The following is a 19403-nucleotide window of genomic DNA, read 5'->3' as shown; positions in this document are numbered from 1 at the left end:
TATGGACTTAGCAGTTTGGTGTTGATGGTGGTGATGGTAATAATGGTGAAATGGTAATTGTTTTAATAGGCATGGGAGTTTCGTGGTGGTAGTTGTTGGTAGTGGTGATGGTGGTTGCAATGATAGTTGTAATAGACAATCGAAATTTGCGGTGATGATGCTTATGGTGATGGTGATGATGATGATGATGATGATGATGATGATGATGATGATGATGATGATGATGATGATGATGGTGTTGGGGTACTGTAACATACCTTTGAAGAACGTGGCTGTGATGACAATGATAATGAAAACAACAAAAACAACACTAATAACATTTGATCGACCAGACAGAGAGAAAGATTATATATAAATAACATGCACTTTTGATAACACGGATAAGCAGAGACGTGTGTGGTAGTGGTAGTGGTGGTGGTGTGTGGTAGTGGTGGTGTGTGGTGGTGACGCAATGCCACATATGACGCCTTCATTAAGAACACCACTGATGATATCTATAATTGCAGTTGGATTATGTTTGTTTGTCTGTTTGTCTGTCTGTCTGTCTGTCTGTCTGTCTGTCTGTCTGCCTCTGTCCACTTTTCTGTCTTTTCGTATAATCTCACTTTTTCGAATCTATATTTTTTCCCTCTATTATTTTTTGTCTTATTTCTGTTTGCTTTCCTATATAACTGCCTCTGTATGTCTGTTTGTCTGTCTTTCAGTTTTTTTTTGTCTTTTCTATCTTTCTCTGTCATCTCCGTTTGCCTGTCTATTTCTATCTTTGTTGTCCTGTCCGTTGCTTTTTGCCTATTTCTGCCTGTCTATTTTCTTTTTCTTTTCTTTTTATCTGTATCTGTTTGCCTGTGTCTAGGTTCCTGACTTTCCTTTCCTGTCTGTCTGTCTATCTCTATCTGTGCGCCTGCTTCTCTCCCTGTCAATCTTTATTCATCACACGTCTGCCTATTTTTTTTTTTTTTTTTTTATGTGCTGTGTCTCTTGGTCTACCATTATCTGTCTGTCTGTTTGTCTGTGTCTGTCCTGGCCGATATTGTAGTGTTAGCGATGAATTCCACTTATTACAGCGAACATTTTTCCCACAAGTATATTTATCAACTCATTATATTAGCTGCGATAAAGAGTGTCACAACTTACTATAGCGAGCCAGAAAAAAAGAAGAATTCAGGGGATTATAACCTGTACAAATAATAAAAAAAAGAAAAATGAAAGAAGTGGATAATAATGTTTGTGTAGCATTTTGTGATAGCACTGAGCAAAGTCCTTAAAGGCGTTATTCTTTTGGCTCCAGCACTGATACGCTTAAACTCTTTCTTTTTTTCATTTTTTTATTTCCTGTTTTATTGCAGTAAGTGTTATTCCTGCCCTATTGTATTCAGCTGTCCAGACGTTGTATTTTTAAAACGCTTGGTCGTCTTTTCTCCACTTTCCATAGGCTCTAGTGGAAGTTGTCAGGGTTTTCAACGGTGTTTTGTATAAGTAGAGTGATAATTTAACTGAACCTATTTTTTTTTTTAACTAGAGAGAGATTGGTTCAGTTGCAAGGGAGGCGAAATTTTACCACGAAGAACAATATAAACGTGATGCAAGTTTAACCGTTCCATTAGTAATTGTCACACTTTTTTCCGCCGTCCCTAACCATTCTTCAGCCATCTTCGAACAATACGAGTAGACTGTCTAAGAATCCCAAAACCTGTTCCTTATAAAGCTCTCGTACATTGTTCTTAGCACTGGGAATTGTTTTCGTTCAAGTGATTGGGTTAAGTTAAGAGTTTAATTTCGAGACAGCACAAGGAGTAAAGGAGCAAGTTCAATATTTTACTGTTCACTGTCGCATCTCTTATGTTCGATTATTTAGGTATAATCAGATATAGCGAATGTTGTATGTAGCAGTCATGGGTTGGTAAGTGGTGTAGCTACTGAGTGGCTAGACTGCTTAACCCCTTCAGTACTTGGACGTATTTTTACCATGAGTTTTAGGTATATGATTAAACGATTTTATTGACATTAGGAAGGGTCTGTGGAGCTCGGAATATTAATGGACGAAGTCTTCACTATTTTAATCTCCACATAAGTTTCTGAAGCTGTATAGAATCACTAGTAAGCAAAATTGAATATGAAAATGCGCCATAGCACTGAAAAGGTCAATGTGGCTGGTCGGATGTGAGACGAGCGACGAACTATCAGTCATTCGTAACATACCGGGAAATAAGCACCGACATCCTTTTTTGGAGCTTTAGGTAGTAGTAGTAGTAGTAGTAGTAGTAGTAGTAGTAGTAGTAGTAGTAGTAGTAGTAGTAGTAGTAGTAGTAGTAGTAGTAGTAGTAGTAGTAGCAGTAGTAGTAGTAGTAGTAGTAGTAGTAGTAGTAGTAGTAGTAGTAGTAGTAGTAGTAGTAGTAGTAGTAGTAGTAGTAGTAGTAGTAGTAATAGAAATAGCAGCAGCAGCAGTAATGATCGATAGAAAAACATAAGGACTGAGTAGTTTGATTCCCAGTCAGTCTGGTCTCACAATCAAAACCTCACCAATTGAAATCGACCCCAACCAGTGAAACTAACCGGAAAAAAGTAAAACAAATAATAAAAACTAACCTAACCTTTGTCTTAAAACATCCCTTTCCTATCGATCACCACTAGAAACCATGCCACGTCACCACCACCACCACCACCACCGCATGCCTTTAACCAGCAGAGGACGAGCTGAACTGCCTTGATGGTGGTGCAGATGTCGGCTGTGGTAATGACAGTGTGCATTGAAGGGCGACGTCCATAGGTGTCAATAGCAATGGAGGGGTGGTGGCAATAGATCGGGGATGGAACATGGGGGATTAGTCCATTGAGGAGGGAGGCGGCGGCGCTCAATAGCCCTGCCTCTCGGGGACTGGCGGTGGCGGTAGTGGTGGTGGTGGCGGAGCGTGCTGGCTGAGGCGAGGCGGCATCGAACACATAAATTGCTTAAAGAAAGAAAATTTTATAAGACATGGAGCACGTTGGGACGGAGGCAAGGAGGAGGAGGAGGAGGAGGATAAAAGGATGAGGACGGGGAGGAAAAGAAAGAGATGATTGAAGAGAGTAATGAAGATGGAAAAAAAAAATGTGTATGGAAGGAATGGAGGAAGAGAACGGTTTTATACGAAGAGGTAGATGAAAGAAGGATCGAGGAGATAATGGGAAGAGTAACGCAAGATCTGTAAAGAAGAGATAAGAGATAGAGAACATTGTTACAAGGTGAGATAGATGGGAGGAGAAAGAAAGGGGTAATGGAAGGTCATGAGGTGGAAGAAGCGAGGAAAAATGAAGGATGGAGGGATCCTGTTGGAGGAAGGGAAGGAGAAAAGATGAAAGGTGAATTAAAGGGAAGAGAGATGGAGGGGCTAGATGGGAGAAGGGGCGGGAGGGATGGAGGGTGTATTAGAGATAAAGATGGATGGAGGGAAAGGGAAGAAGGAAGGGAGCAGGGAAAGATATGGAGTGTATTGGAGAGAAAGATGAAGGGGGATAGCAGGTAGGAGAGAGAAGAAAAGAGAGAGGGATATGTTTTAGAGAGAGGAAGAGAAGGAAGAAAGAATGAAGGAAACAAATAGGAGGAAGTATGGGAAGATTAGTGTATAAGAGAGAGATGAAGAGATGGCGAAGAGAAGCAAGGTAGAAAAAAGTAAGATCAAAAATATTTCAGAGAGAAGAAAGGAATGGAAGGAACAAGTAAATGAAAGGGAAGATGAGTGATGTATCAAAGGAAAACCGGAGAAAGGAATAAATGAACTGGTGGAGGTAAAGGGAGTTTCTTAGTGAAGGAGGGAAGGTTGTGTGTGTGTGTGGAAATGATTTACATACAGAAAAGTACGGCGAACTGGAGCGTGAGGGGTGGGGGTTACAAATGGAGGGCGTATGAGGCTGCGATGCCACGTTCATCGACAAGGTTTGGCAGCAGTGTGTGACGTCATGGGTGGCTAATGGTGGAGCTTCGGCGGTGATGTCACAAGGAGGTGGAGGTAGGTCATGGTGAGAGAGAAAAGGAAGGGGATGAAGAAGAGGAGGCTGGGATGGACTGGTGCACTTTTCTCTTCTTCCTTCCTTCCTTCCTTCCTTCCCTCCTCAGTCTCCTTCACTCTCGGCCTTCCTAACTCGCTCATCTTACTTATGCCTTCAACTTTTATTTATTTATTTTTTGAATCGTTGATGTTCTGTAGAGTGAGTGTTAGTGATGATGATAATGACAAGAGAGAGAGAGAGAGAGAGAGAGAGAGAGAGAGAGAGCATTGTTAATTCGTCCATGCATTAAAGAAAAAAAAAAGAATGGCGCTAAACTAATTCCTCTCTAATTACACAGTGTAGGCTAATTAGTTAGGTGAGCCCAGGTAATAGTGCCGAGGTGACGACCCCCCCCCGCGCGCACACACACACACACACACACGGTAGGAATGTGTGTGTGTGTGTGTTTAATGCCAGAAGCGAAAGCAAATTGCCACTAACATTCTCCTGCTTTCTCTGCTTCTTTGTTTATCTACTTATTGCATTTCCTCCTCCTCCTCCTCCTCCTCCTCCTCCTCCTCCATTTTCGTCATTCGCCTTTCTCTGTCCCACCTCCTCCTCCTCCTCCTCCTCCTTCTCCTCCTCCTCTGCTTTTGTCTTCAACTCCTCCTCCCTTCCTCTTCCTCTTCCTCCTGCTCTCCTTAGTTGCGGTTTAAGAGGTCTGAATCACCAGCCAGAGAGAGAGAGAGAGAGAGAGAGAGAGAGAGAGAGAGAGAGAGAGAGAGAGAGAGAATATGGAGAAAAATATGAAGCAGGAAGAGAAGCAAAATATATGTGGAGAAAAAGTGAAGTAGAAGGAAGGTCAGGTAAAAGGAGAAATAGGAAAAGCAATAATAAAACTTTGCCCAAAATTTGATAGCATTCTTCCATATTCCTCTTATTCCTCTTTCGTCTCCCCATCGTCTCCTCCTCCTCCTCCTCCAGTACAGGAAACTTTGGGACTAAATAGGTACATTGTTTTGTTAAGTCAAGGTAGGTAGGTTGGCTGGGGGCTGAATGGCTGATTGACTTCTGCTTCCCTTAAAAAAAGATCAAGACATACTCGTAAACTCCATAGATTTTAATCTTTATCAATGCTTGACAGTTTTCCCTCGTAATACCCTTTAACTTTTTTTTCTAGACACCAATTTTCTTTTTACCATTGTGTAAAAAAATAGTTGTTTGGAATAGGAAGTACATGAATATTAGTATCCTGTTATTTTTATGCTCCTGATGTTGAAGAGATTGCCATAGGGGAGTTCACTTTTGATACCTGTAGTACTTCCTTTGTATTTCTATGTACAGTATGTTCTATTTGTGTACTATATTCTACCTCCTCCTCTTCCTCCCTGTGGATAAACATTTTTCCCTCTCTGTCATCATTTTCTTTTCTCGTTTCTCTTCCTTTTCCTATTCTTTCATTGTCTTAAACTTTTCTTTCTTTTCCCCTCTTCCATTACTCCCTCATTCCCAATACTTGACTTAATTCCATGCATCCATATATCTTCCACTCTATTCCTTCTATGCATCTTTTTCCTTTCTCATTCCATCCCTCCCTCCCTCGTAAAACACTCCTTTCTTTTCCTTTTTTTTTCTCTCTCATCACATCCAGTCTCTCCTTTTCCCTTACAGGCATGGCTCTCATTGAAACTGGAGAGAGCATGAAGCAGATTGCAGACATCAAGTACAATTTAGATGACAACATGAAGATGAACTTCTTGGAACCTCTGCACACGCTGTCCACCAAAGACATCAAGGAAGTCCAGGTGAGAGGCTAAGAAATTGGGAGACTTTTTTTTTGTTATCCAGGAGGAGGAAGACACTTAATAGGGTAGGGAGATTTATATAAGTAGATAGATTTCTTTTGTTTTTGTTTTTTTATGTAGAAGCAAGAGGATCCTTTAGTATGTAGAGAAACTGATAGATAGATAAATTTTTTTCTGTCATGCCAAAAAGGGGACATTTGATAGTATAATTTTGGACTTACTGTTGGATTACCTTCTTTAAAATCCCAGTGGTTAATTAAAGATTTAGCCAGGCACACACACACACACACACACACATGAGTCAAGTGTAATAATAAGGATGTAGGTGGTTTTAGTGGACGAATATACATTTCTCTAAAGTAATAGCAATAGTTAATATTCTCAGACTGTTATGATAATGGCAGCATTGATTAAAGCTTGTAATAACCTGTTAATTTCATATCATTCACATTTATAGTTGCCATTGAAGTAGAGTATAGTATTCTAATAAGGATTTAACCTGCTGTTAATTCATTGTTCTGATATTAGAAACGTCATGCAACAGAAGACAAGAAATATCACCTCATTTTTTTCACTGCTTTCTGATTTGGTTGGGGTCATGTGTGTGCCTTTCCAGATTCAAGTATTTGTCCAGTCCATGAGATCTTTGTTAATTCTTTTGCTTGCATCTCTGCTTCAAGTCAGTCTTCTCTCTCTCTCTCTCTCTCTCTCTCTCTCTCTCTCTCTCTCTCTCTCTCTCTCTCTCTCTCTCTCTCTCTCTCTCTCTCTCTCTCTCTCTCTCTCTCTCTCTCTCTCTCTCTCTCTCTCAGTCTCCTTGTCTGTCTCCTTTCCTTTTTACTTCTGTTGCTTGCATCTCCACTTCAAGTCTCTCTCATCTCACTCTCAGTCTCCTTGTCTGTCTCCTTTCCTTCTTACTTGTGTTTCTTGCATTTCCACTTCTGGTCTCTCTTCATCTCACTCTCAGCCTCTATTTATCTCCTTTTTTTTCATCACATGTCCTGTTTTTCCATGGAGTTCTCATCATATTCATACCTGATACTTGGTAACCTTCATGCTGAGATACTAACTTTGTAGACCTTAATAAAAGTTTCTTCTAATTTTGATTCTTAGGAAAATTATGTATCGTGGCAATCATTGTTATAAGGAAGTGACGTGTTATATATTAGTCAGATATTATATTTCCCAGTGTTAGTGCAGAGTAATATGCAACATGATGGCAGTAGATAGAGTAAATACTAATGCAATAAGTCAGCGTGTCTTAATTAAGTCATGAAATAGTACTATATACCTTTTAGCAGTGGTAGTTAATTACATATATGGATTAGAAGCCCAGTTAAAGAGGCAGTCAGGGGTGTTGTGAGAATGTTGTTAGTGTGTGTGTGTGTATTTACCTAATTGTATTTACCTAATTGTAACATACGGGAAAAGAGCTATGCTCGTGTTGTCCCGTCTCCATATCTATTAATGTCCAGCTTTTTCTTAAAATCATGAATATTCCTTGCGTTGACCACTTCCACGTCTAAACTATTCCATGCTTCCACCCTTCTATGAGGGAAGCTATATTTTTTCACATCTCTCCTATAAGTGGCCATTTTTAGTTTTTTCCCATGCCCTCTCGACATTCTTTCCATTCCACATACACAGATCTTCCCTATCCATTTTTTCCATGCCAATCATCACTCTGTATATTGCTATCAGGTCTCCCCTTTCTCTTCTGTTTTCCAGGGTTGGAAGTTGCATTCTTTTCAGTCTGTCTTCATAAGTCAAATCTCTTAAGTCAGGCACCATTTTGTTGCAGCCCTCTGTACTTTCTCTAGTTTCCTTATGTGTTTCTTTAAGTTCGAGCCCACTGTATTGTTGCATATTCAAGCCTCGGTCTTATCATTGCAGTAATTATTTTCTTCATCATTTCTTCATCTAAATATACGAACGCCACTCTTATGTTCCTCAATAAGTTCAATACTTCTCCAATTATTTTGTTTATATGTCTCTCTGGCGATAGGTCATTGGTAATTGTCACCCCAAGGTCTTTTTCTTCATGACTGGTTTTATGTCTTCATTTCCTATCTTGTACATACTCCTGATTCTTCTTTCACTCTTGCCAAACTCTATTTTCTTGCATTTTGTCGTGTTGAACTCCATTTGCCATGTACAGCTCCATTTCCATATTCTGTCCAAGTCTTCCTGGAGTAGTTCGCAATCTTTGTCACATCTCACTTTTCTTAACAATTTTGCATCGCCTGCAAATAGGCTCACATAACTGGACACCCCATCCACCATGTCATTTATGTAGACCGCGAACATTACTGGTGCCAACACTGATCCCTGTGGAACTCCACTCTCCACCAATCCCCATTCTGATGGTCTGTCCTTAATTATTGTTCTCATTTCTCTTCCTACCAAAAGTCTTCCATCCATTTTAGTAAACTGCCATGCACTCCTCCTACCATTTCAAGTTTCCAGATCAGTCTCTGGTGTGGTACCTTATCAAAGGCCTTTTTAAATCCAGATATATTCCATCAGCCCAACCATCTCTTTCCTGTATTACATCTATCACCCTCGAATAGTAACATATCAGGTTTGTCGTGCATGAACGCCTTTTCTAAAACCAAATTGACACTCACAAAGTATGTCATTTTTCTCCAAGAAGTCTGTCCATCTATTCTTCACCACCCTCTCACACATCTTAGCTACCACACTTGTAAGTGACACTGGTCTATAGTTCAATGGGTCTCTCTTGTTACCTGATTTATAGATTGGGACAATGTTAGCTCTTTTCCAGTCTTGGGGCACTACACCTTCCCTTAATGAGGCATCAATTACTTCACAAACTTTTTCTGCCAGTTGCTCCCTGCATTCTCTTAAAATCCATCCTGATACCCCATCAGGTCCCACAGCTTTTCTCACTTCTAAACTCCCCATCATGTTCTTGATCTCCTCCACAGTTACTTGAAACTCCTTCATAATCCCTTTCTGTTCCATTACCAGTGGTTTGTCAAAAGCAGTCTCCTTTGTGAATACCTTCCGAAAGCATCCATTCATAGCCTCTGCCATTTCCTGGGATCTTCACTGCATACTCCATTTACTTCTAAACTTTCAATACTTTCTCTATTTTTGATGTTGTTGTTCACATGTCTGTAAAAAGCCTTGGTTGGTCTTTACATTTATCAATTATATCCTTTTCTTGTTTCTTTCTTTCTTCTCTTCTAATCAACACATATTCATTTCTTGCTCTTTTGTAACTTTCCCACTGCTTAATCCGTCTTTTCCTTCTCCACCTCTTCCATGCATCCTCTTTTCTTGTTCTAGCCTTTTCACATCTATCGTTAAACCAGTCCTGCTTTCCAACTTCTATGTTGTCTTATTGGTACAAATTTTTCTCACCTTCTTTGTATATTTTTATAAATTCCTTCCACTTTTCATTTGCTCCTTAGCACTCTTGAATTTCATCCAATTTGTCTCTTGAAAGAATTTCTTTAGGTTTCCAAAATCTGTCTTGGCATAATTCCATCTTCCCACTTTATATTCTTCATTTCTTCTAGATTTCTCTTCATCTATCACCTTGAACTCCAAAACTGCATGATCACTCTTTGCTAAAGGGCACTCCACCCTCATCTCCTCAATGACCATTGGCTCTGTACTAAAGACCAAGTCCAGTCTTGACGATGCTCCCTCTCCTCCAAACCTAGTATCTTCTTTGACCCACTGAGTTAACACATTTTCCATTGCCAGTGTCAATAGTGTATTTCCCCATGTTGTCTCTGATCCTTCCATTGACCAGTCCTCCCAACACACCTCTTTACAATTAAAATCTCCCATCATTATAGTTCGTTCACAGCCACCCAACATTTCTTCCAGACATGTTCCTGTATCACTTATCATTTCTTCATATTCCTGTACTGACCATGCATTTGTCTTAGGTGTGTGTGTGTGTGTGTGTGTGTGTGTGTGTGTGTGTGTGTGTGTGTGTGTGTGTGTATGTGTGTGTCTGCGTGGAAATCCTGCACGCTAAAGTTTATAGTTCTTTCTTGCACAGAGACATATACAAGTACCTAAAATCCTAAATAATTGAATAGATGAATAAACAATAACTACAGCACTAGAAAGCACAGGCTAATTTGCATACAAGAAGTTTGTTCATGTGAATGTGTGTGTGTGAGAGAGAGAGAGAGAGAGAGAGAGAGAGAGAGAGAGAGAGAGAGAGAGAGAGAGAGAGAGAGAGCTATGGGTCAGTAACCTCCCTCCTACCATTGATTAATAACAACTCAGAAAATAACCCTGTCCATGAAAAAACTCTTGTAATATTAAATGATAATGAGAAACATCTGTCTTCTATTCTTCACCTGTGCTTCACATGTGTCCTCCCCTCCTCCCACCCCCACAGCACCACCGCAAGAAGCTACAGGGCCGCCGGTTAGACTTTGACTGCAAGAAGAGAAAAAAAGATAAGGGTGAGTAGCAGTACCTCTGCTTCCTCTCATCTTTACTACCATCACTGCCTTATTTCACTTTGCAATGCTGAGGATCTCTCATTATCTATTATTATTTATTTTGCTTTATTATACTAGTTTATTGTTTTTTTTGTCAGTTAGTATAGTGTTATTTTAAGGTTTAGTTTAATTTTATTTTCTTAATTGTAGCTTTCGTTCAGTTCTACATATTAATTTTCTTTTGGTGTTTATAATTCTTTATGATTTTTTAATTAGTTTCTTTTGTTGAAGAGGTGTCATACGGTTAATTGTTTTTATTATTATTATTATTATTATTATTATTATTATTATTATTATTATTATTATTATTATTATTATTATTACTATCACTATCATCGTCATCCTCATCCTCATTCCCACTGTGGGCACAAGCATTCCCTCCCTCTGAGAATATTGAAGGTGATGTCTGGTTTGGAGGGTTAAAGCTATCCACTGACCTACATTCCTAGGGCTCATCACACACACACACACACACACACACACACACACACACACACACACACACACACACACACACACACACACACACACACACACACACACACACACACACACACACACACACTAAGGCTAGATGTGTGAAAGAATGCAAGGAGGAACTGATAAGGGAAGATGTTTTAATGACACAAGGAGTACAATTTTCACCAGGGCAAAAAGAAAAGGTGATTAGGGACAAGGAATAAAAAACACCTAAAAATGACAGGACCAGATGAATGTAGCTGAAGTTTTTTTTTAGGTAAATACTACACATGCTTGTACACTCACAAATACACACACACATACATGCACACATGGAGAGGGTTGAACTAAGAGGTAAGTATACAGAAGAACTTTACTTGGTACTATCTTTTTGTTTTGATTCACTAATTAATTTGTTTCTTTATTATCAATTTTCACAATACACTAGCTTCTTTTGCATTTTTGACAAGGTGAACCAGCAGAGGAAGGCTTCAAAATATAACACCTCCTTTCTAACTTGTGCTGAGGCTGGTTACCACAATACTCACTTAAGCCATGATGTAAAAGCTGATTCAGTGGTCGTTGTCCTTCACACACACACACACACACACACACACACACACACACACACACACACACACACACACACACACACACACACACACACACACACACACACACACACACACACACACACACACACACACACACACACACACACACACACACACACGTGTAGCCCCTGTTCACCTAGCACGGGATGTAAATCGAGGAGTTGTGACCTTGTTGTCCCGGTGTGTGGTGTGTGCCTGGTCTCAGGCCTATCCCAAGATCGAAATAATGAGCTCTGAGCTCGTTCCGTGGGAATAACGTCTGGCTGTCTCGTCAGAGACTGCAGCAGATCAAACAGTGAAAACACACACACACACACACACACACACACACACACACACACACACACACACACACACACACACACACACACATTAACAAATATAGTTTTCCAAACCGAAACCTAGAAATATGAAAAATTTGGATGGAATAGTAGTTCAAGCAAGAAATATTCATGACTTTAAGGCTAAACTGGATGATTATAGGTATGGAGACAGGACAGTACGAGCATAGCTCTTTTCTATTAAAACTCAACTAGGTAAATACAACTAAGTAAATACACACTTTATCTAAATGGAGACATGGAGACAGGACACTATGAGCCCCACTCGAACCCTATACAATACAACTAGGTAAATACACAAACGTTGGTGAATATGTATACCAACAGACACAGATACAGAGGAAATATCACTTGAGTGTCCTGCAGACCACATGAACCATTACAGCTGGGTAACCACAACCAAGTTAATACATACATGTAAGTACTGAAGTGGCCCATGCAGGGAACATTCAAGAATTTCAAGCTAAAGAGGATAATATTGGATAGGATGGCACAGCATTTTTTTTTTTTTTTTTTTTTTACAGTAAGGCCTATAGCGCCTGTAGGCACACTTGAAGAGTGTATGGGAAGCTGTTCAGCTTCCGCCATTAGTGGTGCAGGCAATTTTATTTATAGTGGTACCCATATTAGGGCCCATATCACCGCCCAAGCTCATCTTGAGTGTAACCACCTAGAACCTGGGTATCATGGTGATATGTAGGTAACTTTAAACCACTCGACAAATGGCAAAGTGTTTTAAGGCTGTACGTGGTGAGATTCGAACCTATGCGTGGACGTCTGCCCGATCCCACGCTCACCACCTTATCCACTATGCCACCGCCTCCCTAATGAGTGTAGCTCCTTTTCTTTACATTTCTGCAGGATAGTAAGACTGGACACATAGATGCACACTCACACCTGAAGGGCACAAAGAAATACTCATAGTTTTCCTTAACATTATATATACTGATGAGTGAAATTGTGGTGGGTAAGTGCAAAGAGTACTCTTGAGCTGAAAGTAGGTAATAGTCTAGCAAATGAGATACTAAGACAAGACCCCCGACAAGTGTAAATTAATTTTCTAACACACACACACACACACACACACACACACACAGAGGGAAAGGAAGTGAGAGAAGTATCTGGTATTTGGATGGGGAAGCAATAATATGCAACATCTCCAATTTATGTGGTAGAATATCAGCATGAAGGTGTATGCAGTGAGGAGGGGAAGTGGTGTAATTAGTGCCTTTGTGGAGTAGTGCATGGCCTTGGTGAGGGTTGATGGCGTTGGTTGAGGTGAGGGTGAGGGCAGGACTGTATGACCTAGGTGTGCCAGGCCCTCACTCCCCTTGCCATGCATGCATGCAAGTCTTGCTGTCTATATCACACTGTTGTTGTCAGGGCTTTTTCTTTCCCTGCTCAAGGTGATGTGAATTATTAAGAAAAACTGTCCATGTGCTGTGACTGGTTTTCTGAGGCTTTTACGACCATTATTGACTGTCAGCATTGAATCAAAGGGAATGTTAAAGCTGACTAAGAGAGCTTTGTTTCCTTTGTTCCCTGATGTTTATGTTTTCATTCTTTTTCCATGAATGAAATAACTCACTTTAATTACTGCTCAACATTTCCTTTCCACATCCTGGGTCATTATGACTTCAACTTCAAAAGCCAAAGTTTGAGTGAGAAATAGCCGTCAAGCCACGGGCTGCCTGTTTCTTCATGTTTTCCATTCTTTTGACAGTGGGAAAAGCATTTCTGTTTATATGCCGTGCTAAATTTAGCTTCATGGCTGTAGATGATAAATGCACAACATTATTTGCCAAACTTTGTTTTGTGGCATTTTTATGTCCAGTATGTATCATTCTGTACTTGTTGTTAATAAAGACTGCAATGAATCAGATCATGTGTGTATATAGCAGGCAGACCTTGCTTTAGTTGCATGCATATACTAGAATGCCTTTATATATCATAGATTGTACACACACACACACACACACACACACACACACACACACACACACACACACACACACACACACACACACACACACACACACACACACACACACACCTAGCAGTGAGGTAGGATGTAGTTGTGACCTTGTTGTCCCGGTGTGTGGTGTGTGCCTTCTCAGACCTATCCCATGATCAAGCTCTGAGCTCGTTCCAACGTCTGGCTGTCTCGTCAGAGACTGCAGCAGGTGAATACACACACACACACACACACACCCAGCTCAACTAACAATCGGGTTTAAGTCCTGGGAAGTGATGAGACAAATGGGCAAGCCTCTTAATGTGTAGCCCCTGTTCACCTAGCAGCAAATAGGTACGGGATGTAACTTGAGGGGTTGTGGCCTCGCTTTCCTGGTGTGTGGAGTGTGTGTTTTGGTCTCAGTCCTACCCGAAGATCGGTCTATGAGTTCTGAGCTCGCTCTGTAATGGGGAAGACTGGCTGGGTGACCAGCAAGTGACCGTGGTGAATTACACACACACACACACACACACACACACACACACACACACACACACACACACACACACACACACACACACACACACACACACACACACACACACACAGCCCCTGTTCACCTAGCACACGAGGAGTTGTGACCTTGTTGTCCCGGTGTGTGGTGTGTGCCTGGTCTCAGACCTACAAGATCGGAAATAATGAGCTCTGAGCTCGTTCCATAGGGTAACAGAGACTGCAGCAGATCAAACACACACACACACACACACACACAAACAGATTGATACCTCAACAAATTATAAGGCAAATTAATTTTGTTATTTTTGTAATAAGTCTCTACAGTAAGTATCTGATGGAAAAATGTTTGCTGCCAAGTGTTATGAGTGTTGCTATCACAGAGTGGGCTGTCCTCAGTGTTGTGGTGAACAGTGGCACTGGTTCACTCTTACTGTCTTTGTTTGTACATATAGTGTTAGCCAGAGAATTAAGACATTTTAGTTATCTGCCTTTACTATCAAACATGATTATTGAGATTATACCAAAAATGGATATTAATCTAGATAGAATTAATATGGATATTAATCTACATAGAATTAGTTTTAATCACAAAAAATTATGAGAATCACTTTAATATACACTAAGTTCATTTTCATGACATAATGCTGTGAAACTAAATTTTACAGCTTCAGATGATACATTCTTTTTCATGGATTTATATTGCCCTGAAAAGTCTTGTATAAATTGATGGTTCAGCCTTAGTATGTGTGGTAAGAGTCTTTAGCAAAGTCTGCACTGGACTTGAAGCAGAAACCTTCATTAATAGTGAATTTTTTTACTGTAATGCAACTTAGGAAAGTACAAAAAATGCGAGTCATTTATGTGCATCTTTCATTTGTGTGTGACTACCCATGCTGGTTGTCAATAAACTATTCAGTAGGACAAGTATAGCTCTCACCCTCACAGTATTTCCACAATGTTCCTTTTATTTTATTCATTGATGTGCCCATTGTGGGGCCTGAGGGGTGAAGGAAAACTCATTTCATGATGCATCAGAGCACGATTCTCAGGAAGGCTCCTCCCAGCCACTGGTGCTGGTGCCACTGTTCACCTCAGAAGTGCACTCTGCCTCAGCTTCACCAATAAGAGTGTAGCATTGTAAAGCATCACCTCAATGCTGTACCATGCTAACTGAGCTTGTCAGCCAAATCAATCTTGTCTCTCTTCTTTCTTTCTCTGACTAAAATTGCTTGACTGCTGTCATGCTGCATGGTTGTCAAAATTCTTGCCTTATAATGCATGTTTTATCATTCATTGTGTATGTATTTCATTTGTATTACAGATTTGCAATACTTTATTTATGAACTGACATATCTACTTAGTTGTGTGCATTTTTTTATATTATGATGTTATAAGAATTTGTCTTGAGGACTTTATATATTATGTATTCAATTATGTTGTGCTTATATGAGTTACTGTTGCATTTTCTGTGTTATGTTAATCCCTGTTACATTTTGCTGTGATATAATTGGTGCGCCACGTTGCTGCCTCTGGCGTGGCAGTGGCACAGAGGCTTGACTTGGCGTTGTTTGCATTCTAGCCCTTTCCACCTCACCCAGTGGCAGCCCAGCGCGTAGCCCAGGCTGGGGCGGTATGTACACCATGGCACTGTACACACTCACATCTAGGAGATGATACACACAGGAAAGTGTACACTCGTGCCCACACTGTGTATACACGTTACGTTGGGTCTTGCCTGACTTTAAGAATTGAATTGCTTTTATGAAAATGCTGATGTAGTTTTCTTTTGGCTTTTATGTGCTGTTGTGTAAACTGTTGCTTGTTGGTTCATGTCTGCTCTCCTGCTGCCTTACCCAAGGCAGCTATAAGTCTTGTGTGGACTCTGTAGTCTGAATCAGGCAAGTAGAATACACTATGTTTCAATTGAGACAACTTTATAAGAGGAGAGAGGACTAAAGTTACAGTAAAAGCTAGCTGATCAATAATTTTTAAAAGTACATGAGAAGACAACTTCATAAATATAAAGAAAATACAAATTATGTATTGCATGGCTCCACAAATTTTTTTAATATTTTGGCTGTTTGACAAAGGCTTTAAGAAATAAATTGGACAACTCAAAATTTTTTCCGATATTTTAGTTTTGTATTTCATAATATCTGCCAGTAAGAATGAAGAAACCATTTGTGCATTGCAGCTTGGGATGAAATTGAAATAGTACTTTTGTGGCAGCTGACTGTAGTAGGTTTGAGTTACCCAAGTGAGCTTGAAAGAGTCTAGGTGAAGAGACTGAAAGAGAAGCTGTGCAGCTCTGCTTGATGTTTGTGTGATTCTGTCCTTTCATGAGGAAGAGTCATGCATGATTGACACTCTTCATATGTTCATCATGATAACTCGATAGTTAATAACTATTCCAATAAGTGCTTATTGTTTTGCTCAATGTTATTTTAATATGATAGATGTCATTCGTAAATGCTTTATATTTTACTGTGGTGCTGAAAGTAATCATAATGTGAACTTGAATCCAATTATGTGGGCAGCAACACTTTCCTCTCAAAAGATTGTGTTGCGGGTGAGGCAATATCCAAGAATCAATGTCAACTGTCTTTTTGTAGTGCTTTGGAAACATTTGGCTTAGTAGTAAGAATGTTAAGAATGTTTTCACTTATATCCATAGTGTTTTGCCTAAGACTTGAAGATTATGTAAATGACAAGATAAGTAGTATTGAAAAGAATGCAATTTCATTGTTTGATTGCAAATGTAACATTAGTAGACCTTTCCTGTACCTCTCCCCTTGGCCCTACCCATCCTGTGTTGTGTTGCAGACCGGGCACACCAGTGTTCCCAACTCATAGTGTCACCCATTCCTCTGTCACCGGGCTAAGAGTCTGAACTGTTGTCACACACACACACATACACTCATCACATGAGTGATAATCAACACTAAAGTCATGAAGTTACTAAAAGCCATTATAAAGAAAATATTGACCTGGTTTTTTAGTACATAACTTGAGCACTTTGCAATGATTAGCTTTCCCACAAGCATGTCACTGAATAAAGATATATAACATTCTTTTTTAATTACACATCATGAAATAGGTATGGAGTATCATGGTACACGTCACATTACATAGAAGTACACCTATTAAGTTTCACCAATAAGCATGTATTGAAGTAACACAATATTGTTTGTACTACAGAAAGTTGATGTTTACACCTACAGATTTGAATAAGAATAATATTTATTTGATTATACAGAAATGCAAATATGTATTGCTGATGAAAATATCTGTAATACAACTTCATAATTGAAAAATAGAATGCATGAAGAAAACTTTCTAAAATACATAAATATATGAAGATTAGAAATCCTATTGTATCACCACAGAATGTGACAGAGATTAGAAAAAGTGAATTTTCAACAACATATTCACACATACACATGCACACACATGCATACATACACACAGGAACCATGCATGTGCTAGAAGTATACTGCACACTGATTTAAAGAAGCATATGATAGCACACTCCTATAGAACTGAACATCATGAGATTGGCATGATTCTCTCAGATAATCACATTAGTGAGGTAAGGTCACGGACACACACCCACACGTACAGAGGAGGTGACGTGGTGAGGGCTGCAACACTGACACACTAACACAGAACCACCTTCCCACTCACTCAGCTGGCTCCCATGTCACAGACGAAGAGATCAAGATGGCTGAGGACAAGTTTGCAGAGTCCCTCCAGCTGGCACAGATGGGCATGCACAATCTCCTGGAGAATGATGTAAGTATATGTGCAGGATTAATGTCTTCTCTGTTATTATTATTGGGAATGGAGGGGGTGACACCACTACTACTACATATGCTCTGAGTTGTGTCGTACCTAATTCCTGCATCTTGCTTTCTTTGTACTTACATTCATCCATCCTGAAAAGGGTTTGCAATCTGTGAGTGTGATGCATTTGTTTTTAGGTATTTGTCATAGCTCTTCAAAAGCCAAGCATAGAGATCTTGTTTCATTCATTCCAGCCTCTCACATTTGAAATTCTTGGCTCAAAAGTCACAGATGATTGTTGATTTCAAAGAGATAACTTACATGATGCTCATCAATATCTATGAGTCCCATGCAGAACTGATAAAGAAGGCTATCATGTTTGTCACAAGCTCCTGCTAATGCAACAGTGTCTTGTGTTGAAAAATGTCTTGTTGTTGTCTTGTGTTGAAATATTGCAAGATTAGCCAAATACATTTTTACATGTGATAGGACAGTCAAGATGGATGAAAGTACACCTGGGCCTTGGTCATCATCTTGGTCTTATTAGCAAAGTTCACTCATTCACTGTGAATGTCCATGTCAGGGCTTCAGCCATCAACAACATGCCTCTCACAGCCTGTTTATTCCACATTTAAATCGCATGATATTCTAATGTTGGACACAACACTTTTACAAATAGCATAGAGAAAAGGAGGAGGAGTGGAGCAAAGAGGAAATATGTGTTGCTTGATGCCCTGGGCACCTTGACTGAGTTTGTTGGTGTTGCAGGTGGAACAGATTTCACAGCTGGCCACATTTGCTGACAACTTGCTGGATTACCACAAACAGTGCTGTGAAATCCTGGATGTGCTGGTCTCTACACTCAACGAGAAGTGAGTGCCACACCTTGATACATGCATCTTGCCATAGCCTTCCATACCCTGCCACACTCTTCCATATCCTTCCACACTCTGCCATACATACTCATCCACACTCTGCCACACAACCTTCCACACTGTGTCACACACACACACACACACACACACACACACACACACACACACACACACACACACACACACACACACACACACACACACACACACACAGTCCTACCTGAAGATCGGTCTATGAGCTCTGAGCTCGCTCCATAATGGGGAAGACTGGCTGGGTAACCAGCAGACGACCGTGGTGAATTACACACTTTACACACCGCGTAATGTAGTGGTTAGCATGCTCGACTCACAATCGAGAGGGTCCAGGTTCGAGTCCCGGAGGCGGCAAGGCAAATGGGCAAGCCTCTTAATGTGTAGCCCCTGTTCACCTAGCAGTAAATAGGTATGGGATGTAACTCGAGGGGTTGTGGCCTCGCTTTCCTGGTGTGTGGAGTGTGTTGTTGTCTTAGTCCTACCTGAAAATCGGTCTATGAGCTCTGAGCTCGCTCCGTAATGGGGAAGACTGGCTGGGTGACCAGTAGATGACCATGGTGGTGAATT

General features: G+C 40.2%; 1 protein-coding gene across 17 annotated transcripts in view; it reads left to right on the top strand.

The window, feature by feature from the left end:
- Positions 1 to 19403, top strand: part of LOC123518375 (endophilin-A-like) — a 174044-nt gene that overhangs the window by 134734 nt on the left and 19907 nt on the right. For 8 of the 17 annotated variants that reach the window (XM_045279161.1, XM_045279162.1, XM_045279171.1 and 5 more), the window contains 6 exons: positions 5638 to 5771; positions 10156 to 10222; positions 15725 to 15775; positions 17834 to 17937; positions 18089 to 18100; positions 18697 to 18800. In XM_045279161.1, coding sequence (XP_045135096.1) covers positions 5638 to 5771; positions 10156 to 10222; positions 15725 to 15775; positions 17834 to 17937; positions 18089 to 18100; positions 18697 to 18800 — 472 coding nt within the window. The remainder of the gene's footprint in view (positions 1 to 5637; positions 5772 to 10155; positions 10223 to 15724; positions 15776 to 17833; positions 17938 to 18088; positions 18101 to 18696; positions 18801 to 19403) is intronic. The other 9 variants (XM_045279173.1, XM_045279178.1, XM_045279174.1 and 6 more) reach the window with 3 other exon arrangements.

Source organism: Portunus trituberculatus, chromosome 43 (assembly GCF_017591435.1).
Source record: "Portunus trituberculatus isolate SZX2019 chromosome 43, ASM1759143v1, whole genome shotgun sequence".
NCBI lineage: Eukaryota > Metazoa > Arthropoda > Malacostraca > Decapoda > Portunidae > Portunus > Portunus trituberculatus.
The sequence above is the reverse complement of the archived record's forward strand: the minus strand, read 5'-3'. Positions and strand labels throughout refer to the sequence as shown.